The sequence below is a fragment of the Stylophora pistillata genome, chromosome 1 (assembly GCF_964205215.1).
Source record: "Stylophora pistillata chromosome 1, jaStyPist1.2, whole genome shotgun sequence".
Lineage (NCBI taxonomy): Eukaryota > Metazoa > Cnidaria > Anthozoa > Scleractinia > Pocilloporidae > Stylophora > Stylophora pistillata.
In genome coordinates this window covers 2,536,075-2,552,281 of record NC_142519.1, presented here as the reverse complement: position 1 = coordinate 2,552,281, position 16,207 = coordinate 2,536,075, and the positions used below count along the sequence as shown (strand labels likewise).

Sequence of the window (16,207 nt, the reverse complement as noted above, 5' to 3'; positions counted from 1 at the left end):
AAAGAAGTATCGACACTTTCTATGAATGAAAAACTTTATTTAAGTGTCTATGTTTTTAGCCATAAGCTAATGGGGGACACTAAGAAAATTTAAAAGTCAAATGCATTTACATATGTAGATGATAGTTATTTACAGTAGATAATTAAAAAGATTATAAAGTTATTTAGTTAAGTTTTAAATTTTAACGAGAGTTGAAAGTTCGACTTTTCTTATGTTCTTTTTGAACGAATTTAGAGTTTCTATCGTTCTTAGGTGTCTTGGTAACCTCGACCAGATGAGAGGTCCCATATATTTGATAAAATTCTTACCAAATCTTACAGTTTCGAATCTTGGCAGATCGAAGTCACTGTTCCGTAAATTATATTGAGTGTTCTTTATATTAAATAAGTCAGAAATATTCTCAGGTACGAGACTGTGCTTAACTTTAAACATCAAAGTGGCAATGTCTTGTAGGCGCCGATTGTTCAACGTCGGTAATTTGGCGCGACTTAGCAGTTTTTAATAGGAACCTGATCTAGTTTTGTACACCGCCCTAAGTTCTCGCTCCTGAATCCGCTCAAGCTTTCTCCGATCCGATGCATTACAAAAGTGTCATACTAGATGACAGTAGGTTAGGTGGGGCAGAATTGAAGACCTGTAAAGTGATAGTTTAGCATTACTGGGTATCAAATTGCGTAGCCGCACTAGGACCCCTACTCTTTGACTGGCCTTAGAGCATAGATCACTGATATGACTAGCAAAACTCAAATTTAATCGATTTGAACTCCTAAAAGCCGTATTTCCCCCATTCTCTTAATAGTATGACGATCAACAGAAAGATTTTGATATTCGTTGTCTTTGTCAACATTTCTCGAGTTGATCGTTAATAGCTGGAACTTTTACTGGATTGGTTGAGAGATAGTTGTTCTTGTACCAGGATAGAGCTTTCTCTCCATGTATCTTAATACTTTGCGCGACAACGTCACGCTTCTTCCCTCGTGACATACATCTGATGGTCGCCGGCATACATGCTCAAAGTAGCATTATTTATATGAAAGGACATATCATTTTGGAACAAATTCCACAGAAGGGGGCCGAAGGACGAGCCTTGCGGCCAGCCAAGCACCATCCTTTTCCAGTCACTTGTCACTCCTTTTATTTTCACTCTATTGAGCCTATTGTCAAAGTATGATCTAAGAAGGTTGAGAGAATTTTGTCCAATGCCATAGGCCTCGAATTTCTTTACGATTAGAGAATGGCTAAGAAAGTCAAAGGCTTTACTCAAGTCAGTAGACAGTATGTACACCAGTTCCTTTCTGTCAACAGATGATTTCCAGTCTTCCACGAGTCTAAGTAGAGTGGTCTGACAGCTATGATGTCTTCTATAAGCTGTCATTCTCTGATAGAGAGTTCGATCATAGTGCAAGGTGATTTGCTTACTGAGCATATGCTCCAATGTCTTATTTACGGTAACAAGGGACGTTATGGGACGATAGTTCTTCGCCAGTTGTTTGTCACCTTTTTTTAAACACTGGCGTCCACTCTCCCATTTTCCACGCACAAGGCCATCGCCCCAGCTCGATACAGCTGTTGTAGAGAGTCATTAGCGATGGGGCAATTCCACAGGCCACGTTCTTAAGGAGTTTAGACGGTGCTCCGGGGTCCCACCCACAGGACTTATTGGGGTTGATATTTTCAAGCGCCTTTTGCACTTGATCCTTGCCGACGCGACTGAACTCGAAGTGCGTTCCTAGGTATGCTTCTCTTAGAGCTTTAACACTGCTTTGGTTGTCATGGTTCTCTTCTGTGATGCAAATAGCATTGTCTCCTACAATGCTAACAGCATCTGTGGTGAAATAGTTCACTAATTGGTCAGCTACCTCGCATTGATCTTTTACAATGATACCCTCTTTTGTATTTAAACTGATCAAGGTGGATTCCTTAGTTTTGCGATTAATAAATGGCCTAAAGGCGTTGTAAAACTCCCTTGGCTTGGATTTCAGCTCCTCTGATTTGGCGAACCAGTATTCCATGATAGCCTTCCTCCGTTCGCGTGTGCAAATATTCCTGTACTTTCTTTTAAGTTCCATGTTGTCTGGCGTTCGGTTCTTCGCAAACAGTATGGCGTGTTTCCACTTGTTCCTTATCGCCTTTTTCCAAGTTAGGGTCATGTAGGGTACGTCCTTTTCACGCACACGTGTTATTTTGATAGGGGCGTGTGCGTTCACTGTGCACTCAAAGAGGGCGGTCCAATACTCGTACTTATCATCTACATCAGTGAATATTTAACCCACATGCCACGGTGCTTCCAGAAGTTCGTGGTTGAAATGTTGAAAATCAGTGTTTCTCGTCTGCCTGTAGGTAGTTACCTTCGTTCTGTGCTTATGAACTTTCTCTTTCATTTCTCCGTATACCATACAGTGATCACTTAGTCCTGGATCGTACGTTCCACTTTGTACAAAAAGTTCTGGGGTATTTGTGAGCAGAACATCGAGAAGCGTTTGTGAGTGAATTGATATTCTTGTAGGTTTTGTTATCAAGCACTACAAGTTGTTAATTTCTGGAAGATCAATTAGAATCTTTCCTTCAGCACTGTCAGGTCGTAACCTGTCCATGTTTAAATCACCAACAATGACGATTGTTTGTTATTGAAAACATAGCCACTGACAGAAGTCGTTGATTTCTTCCTCTACTTTTTGAAGGTATTTGTCCTCGGATGGCATTTTTCTGCCTTTCCTAGACGGTCTAGGCGGCCTATAGATAGCAAGTAATGCTATATCAGTTCTCCCTATCCTGGATTCGACACCGACAGCTTAAAGCGTTTTGTATGCTCTCGGTAGTGTTTTTTCTTTGATGGAATTACAGAGGAGAAATAGACAATGAGTCCTCCGCCACCTTTTACTCTGTCTTTCCGATATATGTGGTATCTGTTTAGGGTAAATTGGCTATTAGGATACGAACTATTGATCTTAGTCTCGGATATAACCAGGATGTGAGCTTTTAAAACATCATTCAGCTCTTTGAGCTCTTCAAATTTATTCTGGATGCTGTTTACTGTTTACTGAAACGTAATTTTCATATCCGAGATTTTTGCAATATAATAGATTTTGAACGTTATTTTCAAACGCTGTGTACTTTTTTTGGGCCAACGCATAGCGGAAAGTACATTTTTAACCATTCGAAGTTGACCGGCTGAGATCAAAATTGGCGGCCATCTTGGCGCGACCAAAACAGCCCTGTGACGTCACTGGTTGTGTACTTCTGTGAAAGAAGGGTAAAAGCATCATAGTTCGTAGAGGGGACAATGTATATAATCCCACAGCACATACTGAACAAACAGCTTCAATACTGAAAGCTGGCAAAGCAGAAGATTTGCATGTTGCAGGGAGTCAAAAACTAATTTCATCTTTAAACCGAGGTGGACTTTGGGTTATTTCTAAACAAGCTCAAACAATTTTTAAGAGAATAGAACATAATTTTAGGATTCTGACCTCAAGAAGTCTCCAGCTGAAGATTGACAATGTTAAGATAGAATCCAAATCAGCTTGTGATGTTCAATTGGTCTAAGCATATAACACCATGTTGTTGGACTCAGACACAGTGGTAGATAACAGCATTGCAAAAGATGTTTTGGACAGCATTATTCATTTATATGTTACTGTACAGTGTTTTTTACTGGCCAAAGATGTTATACAGAAACACAAAATTCAATGTAAACAAATGAAGACAGAAACACTACGAAAGGAAATTTGTAGAGCCAGCAAAGAACAAGAAAGGCAGATATAGTTAGAATTAAGAGCCTGCCACAATTTGTCAATAAGTAATTTATTACAAAAGATTAATTTGGTAGCTACAACCTGCAACATATTAAATATTACTCATTAATGATTATTTTATAGACAAAAATGAGTATAAAGGCTATATGGTTAAAGTATCTAACATAGAGTAACTTATTTATTTTCAGCCAGTCTTCTCGCCAATTCTTGTATTACAAAAGATTAATTCGGTAGCTACAACCTGCAACATATGAAATATTGCTGATTAATGATTATTTTATAGACAAAAATGAGTATAAAGGCTATATGGTTAAAGTATCTAACATAGAGTAACTTATTTATTTTCAGCCAGTCTTCTCGCCACTTCTTGTATTCTGCGTTTCGCGGCGCCGGTAGCTTCCAGATTCCAATTCCTTTACTTCTCCTACACGTTCCACAGCCAAATACTGAAAAATTTTCACCTGGCATTATGTCCACTGACTTGATTAATGTTTTTAGCTATACTTTGAAGGTAAGATGTCTCTCGATCACGGAGAAAATCCAAAAACTTAAACGCTACGTGACTGTCGAAACAAGCCCGCGGCGCCATTTTGGACTTATGTGTGCAGGGTCATTGTCACGTGACCTCGATAAAATCGAACAATAACCTATCCGACTGAAGTTTGCCGCGTTTCCTAACCAGTCTCCTCTACTAACTATGAAAGCATGGAGTGTGGCTTGCATGTTGGGAAGCCGAAAAAGAGGATTTCGGGCAAAATGCCATCCTCGTCTTCTTCATCGGCGGCCATATCGGCATCTTGGCTATCTGCGAGAGGTTAGCTTGGATAGGGAGCAAAATTCCCGACTGATACCGACAACGAATCTCTACCAGTCTATTTAGTTAATCGGCAACTGACGAGATCCACAAGATTAGGATCGAAACCGCGGTCTTGCCTGACCATCTACAGAAAATGTCGAAAGACATTATAACGGCAAATGGGCTACTAAACTCCCTGGACCAAGGCAATGCCATTCAGAGAATGAAGAAAACATGGAAGCCTCATACGACACCGCCACTGAAGATGATCTACTCGGCAAGTCTGAGGATAACGAACAAATCCCTCTGTACAAAATGCCTAGCAGAACATGCCCAGAATCCCTGCAATATAGGGCAAGGGCCAGAATAAGAGCAGAAGAGGATTTCAAAAATGAGATAAAGCAAATCCTTAACAACGCGGAGCAAGAAACAGTCAAGGCGATCGTGCGCTTCTATGAACGTGAAATCGGTCGTTTTAATACCGAAATAAAGAAAAGAAAACGAGCCAAAGCGGCTGGAACATTGAACACTAAGAACTGTAGTACGATCGAATCAGCGCGCGTGGCGCAAGCTTAAAGCAATCAAGACAACTTAACGATCAAGACAGTAAAAAAAAAATAGCCGTACATCTACAAAGGTGAACGATTCGAAAAAGACGCAATCCCTGATGTGCGTACTCAGTGCCACACAAAAAGCAAATTCTCATGAAAAACTGGCATTTAATAGAAACACAACCACTACTGAGCGAACTATACAGAAAACCCGCCACTCGTATCTTACAAAAGAGGGCGGTCGCTCAAAGCATAGTTAGTGAGGGCTAAACTTTGAATATGCTACTCTAAACACACGCTGGGGAGTCGTGTAGGTCTGTCAACCCCATTTTACGTCACCATTTTCCTCTTCGCTACTGGAGACAACTTCGTTTCGTTCAGAAGAAGATTCACTTGACAAAACTTCAATATCTGCCATCTCCTTCGCCCACGAATACAAACAAACAGTGGGTGAAATAAACCACGCTATCGGAGTGAACACAACTAGTGACGTCATCAATCCATTTCGCTCGGTACCAGAGCCCGGACATGGTTTTGTGTAATTTTCTTTTATTTGAACGGTTAAAAAAGATATATTTCGCCTCATTTTGGCCAAAGCAAATTATCTCATGATGATCACCATATTCAAAACTACAGGTTAGAGCAAAAATTTCACATACGAAAATTTCGTTTCAGTAGCACTTTAAAAGATGATTCTTTCCCAATTTCGCGATCAAAATCTGGCTCCGTATTAAAAGAACAATCCCCATTACTAAATGGCAAGGAGCATAGCGAGCATTTCCAATCCATGACCTGCTTACCTGAGTAGCTTTTAAACATCACTCTTTTAAGTTCAGGCATTTAGTGTACGAGAAGGAATTACACTGAACACACCGTAGGGAATCTTGGTTCTGTCCTGGTGTACCGGTTCACAAGGGAATTACCATTGTTCTTTCTTTGTTTAGGAGTTATCGGTTAGCTATTGTGTATTGTTTGGTCTTTTGTATTGGCTCTTGTGAACCGGTACGCGAGGACAGAAGCGGAATCTTGATTGGAACGCACGCATTCTATATAATAATTTCGATCAGAAACCACTATGTGAGAAAATCCAAAATCCTTAGCTATTTTTATTAGCAAGTAGGGAATGACAGGGCAGTACACCTGGAATGGAAGGCTGAGTTCAATGCTGTAGAATGACTCTGCGAAACAGTAACAACATTTTGCACTGTGGCAGAGGCCACCATATCATTCGGGTGCTAACAATTATTGTATGTGGTTCTCTCGCAGTTCGTGCACCGCGATCTAGCGGCGAGAAACATTTTAGTCGATGCCAATTTGGTAGCTAAAGTCGGAGACTTTGGATTAGCCAGGGACATATCCGAAGCTGGAATATACACCATAACCTCCAGCGTAAGTGCTCTTTCCAATCAATATCGAAGGGTGCAAAAATGCAAATGAACAAACTATAATGCATGATGTTTATGCTCTTCCGTAGCATTAATTAGCAAACATCCTAAACATAATTCCTTCCAGCGTATGTTTTCGTGATTAAACTCCCCCAAAGCCCCTTTACATCTTAAGGGCGGCTGGGGAGCAATCTTTAGCTATTTGTCTATTTTTCTTTTAACGAGCTGAAAAAGGATAACTTTAACAATTGTGATAATGATGGCACGATGATAAAAAATATTAACACCTACACTTACATCAAAACTGACATTAACACTAGTTATAATACTAATATGATGATAGTAATTATATTTAATTCTAACGGTAATAATGATCATGACAATAAGATACTCAACATCACTGCCAAAACCTGGATTTACTGTAAGTCAGTGATCATCGTTATCAACAAGAGGAATTCTTAAGAGTGGTCGTCTGTAAAAAATTAGCAGAGGTGTTGAAAATAAAAAAATTGAAATTTTTTCAAACTTTGCCAGAACATAGCCATGAATGGCCTTAGTTGCAGAAAAATATCAAAAATGCCGAAAAAAAATTATTTTGGGAGAACGGTGGCATCTTCTGTTTTGGGGTTCGCAACCGCGCTTTTCCGGTGAAGTAGTGCACCTCAAGATACCGGACGAGAAATATTTATTTCGACAGCAATTCGGAAACCACATAACAATTCTTAAACAAGACTATTATTCACCTTATTTCATGCTACCATTTCTCGCCACTGCAGTGCGATTTGATGGTATGTGAATGCGTTACACGCAGGGAGCTCAGGAGCCTGAGAATGTTTATCTTCGCCTTCCTCTTTCTTGCTAACCTTTTTTTTAAATTTCTTCGTTTGCTAAAAATTGCGACATGCAGCTTCTCCGAGCTCGTTGGTGGTTCTTGTAGTTCCCGCAAAACCAGTGGAGAAAGTAAATGCATATTCATAACTAAGTGCAAAATAGACATCCAAGGTCATCTCAAATGATATAAATGTCATAATGCTCAGCTGGAAAGTGAGTTCATTCTTCTTCTCGTCAGAGCAGGTAAATATCTCATTATCAAAAATGTCAACAATGTTTAGCCAAGGCAAATACTGTATCCCTCTTTGTCCTGCTTTTATATTTTGCACTAAGATCAATGAGGTCATATCGTGACACAGTTCAATGGCCCGGATTTTATCTTTGCTTTAAGATTTATTTCTTGAATCCACGTAAACGCTTGAATCCAAGACAACAGGGTGCCAGTCAGCCTTATATGTTTTCATGAAATATAAAGCCTCGTTCATAGAGACGACTTTGGAACCAGATTGCTATGCAATAAAAAAGAAATGCTCCTGTCCATCGGATTGGGCTTTACATGGGAAGTCTTCACGGAAAGGTGATCGAGGCATGACTCTGCAATAGTCTTAGAAGCTTTATGCTTTAACATCTACACTTGTTCCAGTGGGGTCACATGAGTATACATCAGAATTCCATCCTGATCGCCACGATGATTTTTCCAAAAAAAATATGTAGCTGTAATTTGATTTCAGCTATTTATAAAAGATGCCGTCTTGAGCTTGATCAAGTTGCAACGAATAACTCGAGTCGTCTCCATGTCTGGGACAAATTGAAAGTTCTTTATTGCTTTCCTCGACTTCAAATATACCTGAAAAAGCGAAATCGTTTACTTGTTCACTCAGAATGATATAAAATTTCAAATCTTGGGAACTTAGTTTGGAGTAAAGGGTCAAGCGTAATTCAGTACAAGCCCTGGCCCTCCCCCAGACCCATTTCGTAAAATAATGTAAATATAATGGGTATAATTTCCAGTGTATATCATATGTATACTTATTAAATAAATGAAGGAGTGGATAAATAAAAGAATAAATAAATAAATGAAGGAATGAAAGAAGGAAGGAATGGATAGATAGAGAATAAATAAATTGTAAGCATGGACCAATGCTTCAAATTTCATGACAACATATAAGGCTGACTGGCATCCTGTTGCCTTGCATTCAAGCGTTTACGTGGATTCAAGAAATAAATCTTAAAGCAAAGATAAAATCCGGGCCATTGAACTGTGTCACGATATGAACTCATTGATCTTGGTTCAAAATATAAAAGCAGGACAAAGAGGGATACATTATTTGCGTTGGCTAAACATTCTTGACATTTTTGATAATGAGATATTTACCTGCTCTGGCGAAAAGAAGAATGAACTCACTTTCCAGCTGAGCATCATGGCATTTGTATCATGTAAGATGACCTTGGATGTCTCTTTTGCACTTAGTTATGACTATGCATTTACTTTCTCCACTGGTTTTGCTGGAACTAGAAGAACCACCAACAAGCTCGGAAAAGCTGCATGTCGCCATTTTAGCAAACGAAGCAATTTCAAATAAAAAGGCGAAGATAAGCATTCTCACGCTCATGGGCTTCCTGTATGTAACGCAATCACATACCATCAATCGCACTGCAGTGGCGAGAAATTATAGTTTAGTTCAGTCATTTTCCTGCATTAACCGCAATGGGAAGGACTAGAACAGGAACATGAATCCCCTTCAAGCTAGTCCACCCAAATTATAACCCAGCCATACCACCTCAGGGGAGGACATCCATCACACCGTAATTTCGTGCGCGGGAAATTAACGTTTCTTGCCCCCTTACCCTGCAAGAGACGGGACCTCCTATCCGGGAAGACGAAGCAATGTGAGTAAAACGTCTTTCTTAAGGACACATCGTTAAGCCCCAGCCAGGACATGAACCTGGGCCGTCTGACCCAGAGTAGTGGACTACTTACGCCTCACAGGGATAAGTTTTGAAAACGGTGGAACGGGCTAAAGTGCATACCCTTGGCATTGAAACCACTTCTAAAGCGGCCAGTGTAAAGCGCAGACTGCGGACTTCAGACTGCGGAATTCAGACCGGGGGTAAAATGCAGACTGAGGTTAAAATGCAGACTGCAGACTGCAGTCCAGGGATAAAATGCAGACTGAGGGTAAAATAATAATAAAAAAATGAGTCATAAGGATGAAATAAAGTGTGTTGTACCCGTAAATTAATATACCGTCAGGATTCACTAAACACATAAAGGCCGCTTCAAGCTGTATAAAAGTCACGTCTTCCCCAAATCACATGGCACTATAAAATGTCGGAAAACGAGGACGACGATCTCATGGTAATTTTCGATAATTTGCGTGAATGTCTTTCACAGACTATGCTCGATACCTACAACTTTACCTTGCCTTGTTGTTGTGCTGTCGTGTTTTGCTTGCCTTGTCTTCCAAACAATTCCAAGGCCATATGAAGAGTTTGAACGCCGAAAGAGTACTCGGTCCCAGACCTATTCGCGAAAGCGCAATTCAAAATGGCCGACATGTAAACAAAGGTAAGATGCATAGCATTACGATCAGTTTGGGCGCTTTTGGGAAACTTGGTTGAACAAAATTGGGAGTTCAAGAACTCGAGGTTGATAATATGTTTGACTAAGGCGAATAAACGCCTCTTGGTTTGAGTTTTCGGGATTTTGAAAACAAATAACGGGTACGGGTAGGAACACTCCAAAGTCTTGTTTTTTATTATGCATATTTTATTTTACCCTCAGTCTGTATTTTAACCCTGGTCTGCAGTCTGCATTTTACCCCTGGTCTGCAGTCCGCAGTCTGCATTTTACCCCTGGCCTGCAGTCCGCAGTCTGCAGTCCGCAGTCTTCGTTTTACACTGACCGACTTCTAAAGGTAACATTCTGTGTAATTATAGCCTGGGCAATTCCTTCTGACGTTAACAAAGTTTTTGTTATTGTTGGGTTGGTATTAGTTGCGAATATGGCCATTGTGACAACATAAACCAACAATTTGCATATAGTAGACTATTGAAAATTGCCCAGATTGCCTTGACTTTTTGGCTTCATGAGAAAACTATATGTATATTGAACACGAAGGAGACCTGATTCGAAGGTTTTGTATGATATAAGAGGGAATTCGAGTGTTTTGATAATGTTTTTCTTAATGTGACGTGCAAGTCACGTTCGTCACATAACGCGCTTCTTGAGCTCAAATACACTTATATAAATCGCTCTAAAAATTCGTAGTTTAAGTAGCCCAAAAATTTTATTGCAGTTTCTAAGAGAAGAAACCTTGATCTTGACAATGGTTATTGTCTCAGTTTATGGAGCCAGGTAACAATGGTCGATTTTTGTCGCCAGAGTTGAGCTATGTTTTGATGGGTGAAATTTTATCTGAAATAGAAAATTCGTAAAAAAATGGTTTTTTAAGGAATCTTGGAAAAAGTACTTCAGAACCTTTGAGAAACATCTCTTGGTTTAGAATTAGATAGATAAGATCTTTTTTGACTTGGAAAAAATAAAAGAAACACGTCCAGAGACAAAACGTCTGGACTTCCAATTTCCTACATATATCAATTCATTAAGGTCGGCACACACGAGGGGACTAGTCCCTGCGACTAGTCCCAGCGACCAGTTTCATGCGACTAGTCCCTTCGTGTGAACTACACATTTCTGTGGTCGCAGGGACCAAAATTTGGTCCCTGCGACTGGTCGCACGAATTCAAACTGGTTTGAATTCGTGCGACCAGTCGCAGGGACTTGTCGCATGAAACAAATGTTTGTCCCTTCGTGTGAACTGTTTGTGCGACCAGTCCCTGCGACTAAACGGTAAATAAGCCAATCACGGGTCAGTAGGATGCGTGACCTCTGGTATTTGTAAACATTGCAGTTTCTATGAATTTTCCCTGACTTCTAGATTTCTACAACTGAAGAATAAAAAACTCTTTCTACTTTTGTAAACATATACAGATGTCTTGGAGCCGTTTTGATGGAATTTTTACCCTATTTGACTCTGTGTCTGTTAAAAATAATAATAATAAAAAAAAAACGGAACACGTAAAAGCATGAATAATCCGACTGAATAAGTGTAGTTCGTTTGCGTTGATGTTTAATAGTGCTACAATGAAAAGTTACCAAATTTTAATTGTTTTCGGGTAACGCTCCAGACTAAGAAACATCTTTTGCCTCTTAATTTTCCTATGTTCTTGTGCAATTGAGTGCCCCCGTGAGAACGCCTTAAGGGACTAGTCCCTGCTACTGGTCCCCTCGTGTAAACCCTTCAAAGACTTGTCGCCGGGACTAGTCGCACGGACTAGTCGCAGGGACTAGTCCCCTCGTGTGTGCCGACCTTTATGTATATACAAGACTAAGTGGCTACACAAATTCGAAAAGACATCTATTAAAAAAGCAACGTTTAAAACTTTCGGTTCTAAGAGGCAGGATGTAATTATGTCCTCTTTTCCTGAGGCACATATTTCTCTGAGCTGGTAAAAGTGCAAGCAATGGATTTGCGCTGTCAGAGGTTATCTCGTCCCAAAGAAACCTGTCTTTCATTCTAATTACATCCATCATGGGAGTGTATTTTCTGGTGTAACCATAACGTAAAGCTCGCTTACAGAACTTATCAATATGAGAGAGATATTTACTGTAGTGGGCAGAGGCCCACACCTCAATTGCGTAAGCAAAAAGTGACCTAATTAGACTGTCAAACAGCAGTGTAAGTTCTTGTAAAGAAAAGCCGTAGTATTTGCAGACTCTGAGGATGTACAGTCTAGAAGTTGCTTTGCTGAGCATGTTTTCAAATTGAACGTCCCAGTTACATGGATCTTCGTTTACTGTAACTGCTAGCAGCTTTAGTTCGCTTTTTCTGGTAATTCCGTCCACGGGCTCTGGAAGGGGCATTGTGGTTTTACCTTTAACAACCATCTCAAAGGTTTTCTTCATGTTTAGTGTCATCAGGTTTTTGTCCGCCCAACGTTTGATATTTTCTACTTCATAATGTGATAAATCTTTAAGATTAGGGCCAGTGGTAACATGCACACTTGCTGTAATATCATCAGCATATTTAATCAGTGGGGTTTGGGGGCTGACCGGTTTAATATCATTCACCATGATAGAGAAAAGTAAGGGTCCAAGCACAGTTCCCCGGGGAACTCCTCTATTAACGTTGAGAAAAGTGGTAACCACTCCATCAACTACTACTCTCTGTCGGCGATCACACAGGAAGCTTATTATCCAGTTCTTGATGTATGGATTGATGTCATACGACACCAGCTTGCTGAATAGAATGCGATGGGAGATTGAATCAAAAGCCTTACTGAAATCGAATGAGAAGGCTCTTACAAAAGCCACATCTCGGTCTAGTCGCTCAAGCCAAAAGTGTAGGTACTTAATAAGGGCCATAGTTGTGTTGTGCCCCTTCTTATATGCGAATTGGTCAGTTCCGATCGCAGACTTGAGGATAGGAGATACTTCTTGTTTACAGATGAGACGCTCAAAAATTCCCATTATGATGTTGGTTAATGAGATCGGTCTAAGCTGATTGCATTCAGTCAGAGGAGATACCTTAGGGATGGGCGAGACGTTTGCTAATTTCCACAGAGATGGGAAGGTTTGATGCCTAAGTAAGCAGTTAAAAATTTTGGTGATCACGGGTGCAAGATGGTGAGAGAAATCGCGCCAAAACCAATAAGGAAACTATGTGGTTTCCGAATTTCTGTCGAATAAACTTTTCTGGGCCGTTATCTTGAGGTGCACTATTCCACCGGGAAAACACGGTTACGAACCCCCAAACACCAAATCCCACCGTTCTCACAAAAGAATTTTTTTCCGCATTTTTGATATTTTTCCGTAACTAAGGCCATTCATAGCTGTGTTCTGGAAAAGTTTGAAAAAAATTATTTTTTTTTTTATTTTCAACACCTCTGCTCGATTTTTATAGACGACCGCTCTTAAATTCATTTGGATAATCATAATCATAGCCTTTGAATACATAAGTAGATAACGCTCTTTCTCTCAGTGAAAGCGTCTTTGGGATAGTTTGGTGAGTCGTTCTCCGACTATTTTCGAGTTACATCGCCGGTTTACAAACATTTGTACACGTGGCTCTTTCTTTTCAACAGGGCAGTTTACCGTGGAGATGGTCATCGCTAGAATCTCTACGAGATCTAAGTTTTACATCCGCGAGTGATGTGTAAGTTCCATTTTGTAGGGTTATACTGTAAGCAAACTTACGTTGACTGCCCTTCCACAACTTACTTGCGTTTCGTCCAAAATTAAACCTTTATGATCGCCTAGAATTTTGTTCCTTTATTCTGCTTTCTTTGTTCGTCTGCATTTATCTATACCCACAATACTGTTAGCTTTTAGTTTTGACACATTGTGAGAGTACTAAGAATCTAAATAACTATCTCTTTCCAATCGAGCATCTGTAGCACATATAGGTTGTTTAAATTTGACACTACATGAAATAGAGAAAACGGAAAAAACAACAACGATAATCTACACATTGAAGTCAGAAGAGTGAAAAAATCATGCTCAACTGCGCGCGATCCGTATAATAGGGATACCTCGACGAGCTATCTAGAAATATAAATGAAACGCTCAGCTATAATATTTCCTTATTCAATAAAATTATTAAGGCCTTAGCTCTTATCTGCAGGTGGTCATTTGGTATTGTCTTGTGGGAAATCGCCACTTATGGTAAGTGTCGTGTGATGCTACTTGAAGCGACACCTTAAGGGGCACAAAATTTTTTTTTGTCATGAGGCTCCCATCAGTGTCAGCAAGGCTCCTTATCTTAAGCTTGCTTTTATTATAAAGATCTTTATGGACAAAGGTGTTTTTGAAAACTTGACATTACTAATCAGACAAAACTGAACAAGATCAGAGGGCTGCTTGGTGCCCAGGTATAGAATGAGACCTTGCTGCAAATATCATTTGTCACAAGGCTTGGTTTCTAATTAGCAACTGAGGCAGTCTTTTTCAGGTCTCTACTTTTTTCATATATTTACTGGTAAAATAATCATTGCCTAAGAGTGTTGTTTTGTTTGTTGTTTTATTTCTTTAAACTATAATTGTTAAATCACATTTTCTTACTACCAACTAGGTGGACTGCCATATCCCGATATCACATCACCACTTGCCCTAGTAAGTCAACTTGCGGCAGGATACCGGATGCCTCGTCCCAACCAATGCTCGCGAGAGCTGTAAGCTTCAAAATTATTCTATTAAGCTTGTAGTGATAATTTGTGGAAGGTTTCAAAAGGATAGAACGTTTACTTGCTTTATTTTACAAATAATTATCACTGTTCTGGATCTTTTTCTTTTTTTGAAGATGAATAGCGAGGAAGAAGCCCTTGTTGGGAATCAAATTAGTGCATTAATTTAAACCAATCGTTACACTTTTAAGACTTGTTGCATGTCACACATGATGTCAATAAACATTTCAATGATCCAGATTAAAAGATAAGGTGTAACATTAAGAGGGCACCTCTCCCGGCAGCCCCTGTATTTCATATGTGTAATTACACCTATGACTTTCGCCGGCTCGAAAAAATATTGCGTTACTTCTGATTTCCTCCAAATTTAGTGTGTGTGACGTTGAAATATTAAACAAATCCCGTACGAAGTTTGCGAGTAGACGCTTGAATGTAACGTACACAACGCTCATTTCAAATTTCAATTTTCACCCGAGAAGAGGGCATTGTTCGCCGAACGAGCGCGTGTGAGTAATATCTCTGCCGAAACGATACTGGAAGAGCTATTTAATGATAAAAACTTCGCTGATGGGATGGAAAGTGGATAAAAATCAAGTGATTTGGACCGGTAGCTAGCAAACGAGAGTGGAGAATCGAGGTAAGAAGTCGAAATCGTCATTGCGAAATCGTCGCCATCGACCGCGTGGTCTTGAAATTCGAAGTTGTTCGTCTCAGGTGTAATCGATACCTCGTTCAAACGGCGATAACCATGGCATTGCATCTTTTGAATTTTTAAATTTTTTCGAATGATGTGAGCGCAAATAAGAATTTGTAAAAGAAACAGTATTTATTATTTTTCTTTCAAATTTTCAGGACATATTGCTAACATGTTTGTGCTATTAATCAATTTGTGCTATAATGAATCAATTTGTGCTATTAATGAATCAATTTGTGCTATTAATCAATTTGTGCTATTAATTAGTCTGCCATCTCCTGTGCTAATGAGGATAAGGGACTTTTACCTCGAGTTTTTCACTATTATTTTGCTTCTTTTGTGTTTAAAATTTATTTTTTCAGGAAAGTCCTTAGTTTTAATTATAAAATCTATATATTCCTGAGAATTTCATTTTATACACTTTAAAATGAGTTGTCTTAGGTGTCATTTCAGTAAATATTTGTTAAGATATTAAATAAAAACTGAATGTCAGCAATATTTGCGTTTTTCTGCTGGTTGGTTACTAAGCCGGGGGAGAGCTACACCCCTTTCCAGTCTTGTTACGGTAAATTTAGATGCTAAAGGTATCATTTACAGAAGGATATTTGTTAACATGCTGCATTGGATTTTTAGATATGAACTGATGAGCTCTTGCTGGAAAGAAAATCCTTTGATGAGACCAACATTTTATGAGATTACAAAGCAACTGAAGAATCTTTTGCGAGAGGTTAAGGTAATCGATCCATCCCCGCCTCCATGCCTCTATGCCTCCATGCCTCCATGCCTCCATGCCTCCATGCCTCCATGCCTCCATGCCTCCATCAATCCATTCTTCCTGTCATCTGTTTGTGCTTCCATCTTTCATCTATCTATCCAGAATCTATCCATTGCGTTCTTTCTTTACCGTATTTTGGACTTCATTCTCTACTTCAGTTTAATTCATAATCAAC

At 39.5% G+C, this 16,207-nt stretch overlaps 1 protein-coding gene and 1 pseudogene across 2 annotated transcripts in view; one reads left to right on the top strand and one right to left on the bottom strand.

Annotated features, from left to right (window-relative positions):
- The window catches only part of LOC111340803 (fibroblast growth factor receptor 4), a 47,328-nt gene that overhangs the window by 28,521 nt on the left and 2,600 nt on the right, over positions 1–16,207 (top strand). For both annotated transcript variants that reach the window (XM_022947711.2, XM_088730915.1), the window contains 5 exons: positions 6,369–6,491; positions 13,466–13,536; positions 14,005–14,045; positions 14,452–14,551; positions 15,891–15,990. In XM_022947711.2, coding sequence (XP_022803446.2) covers positions 6,369–6,491; positions 13,466–13,536; positions 14,005–14,045; positions 14,452–14,551; positions 15,891–15,990 — 435 coding nt within the window. The remainder of the gene's footprint in view (positions 1–6,368; positions 6,492–13,465; positions 13,537–14,004; positions 14,046–14,451; positions 14,552–15,890; positions 15,991–16,207) is intronic.
- LOC148740802 (uncharacterized) lies at positions 1,494–5,942 on the bottom strand (annotated as a pseudogene).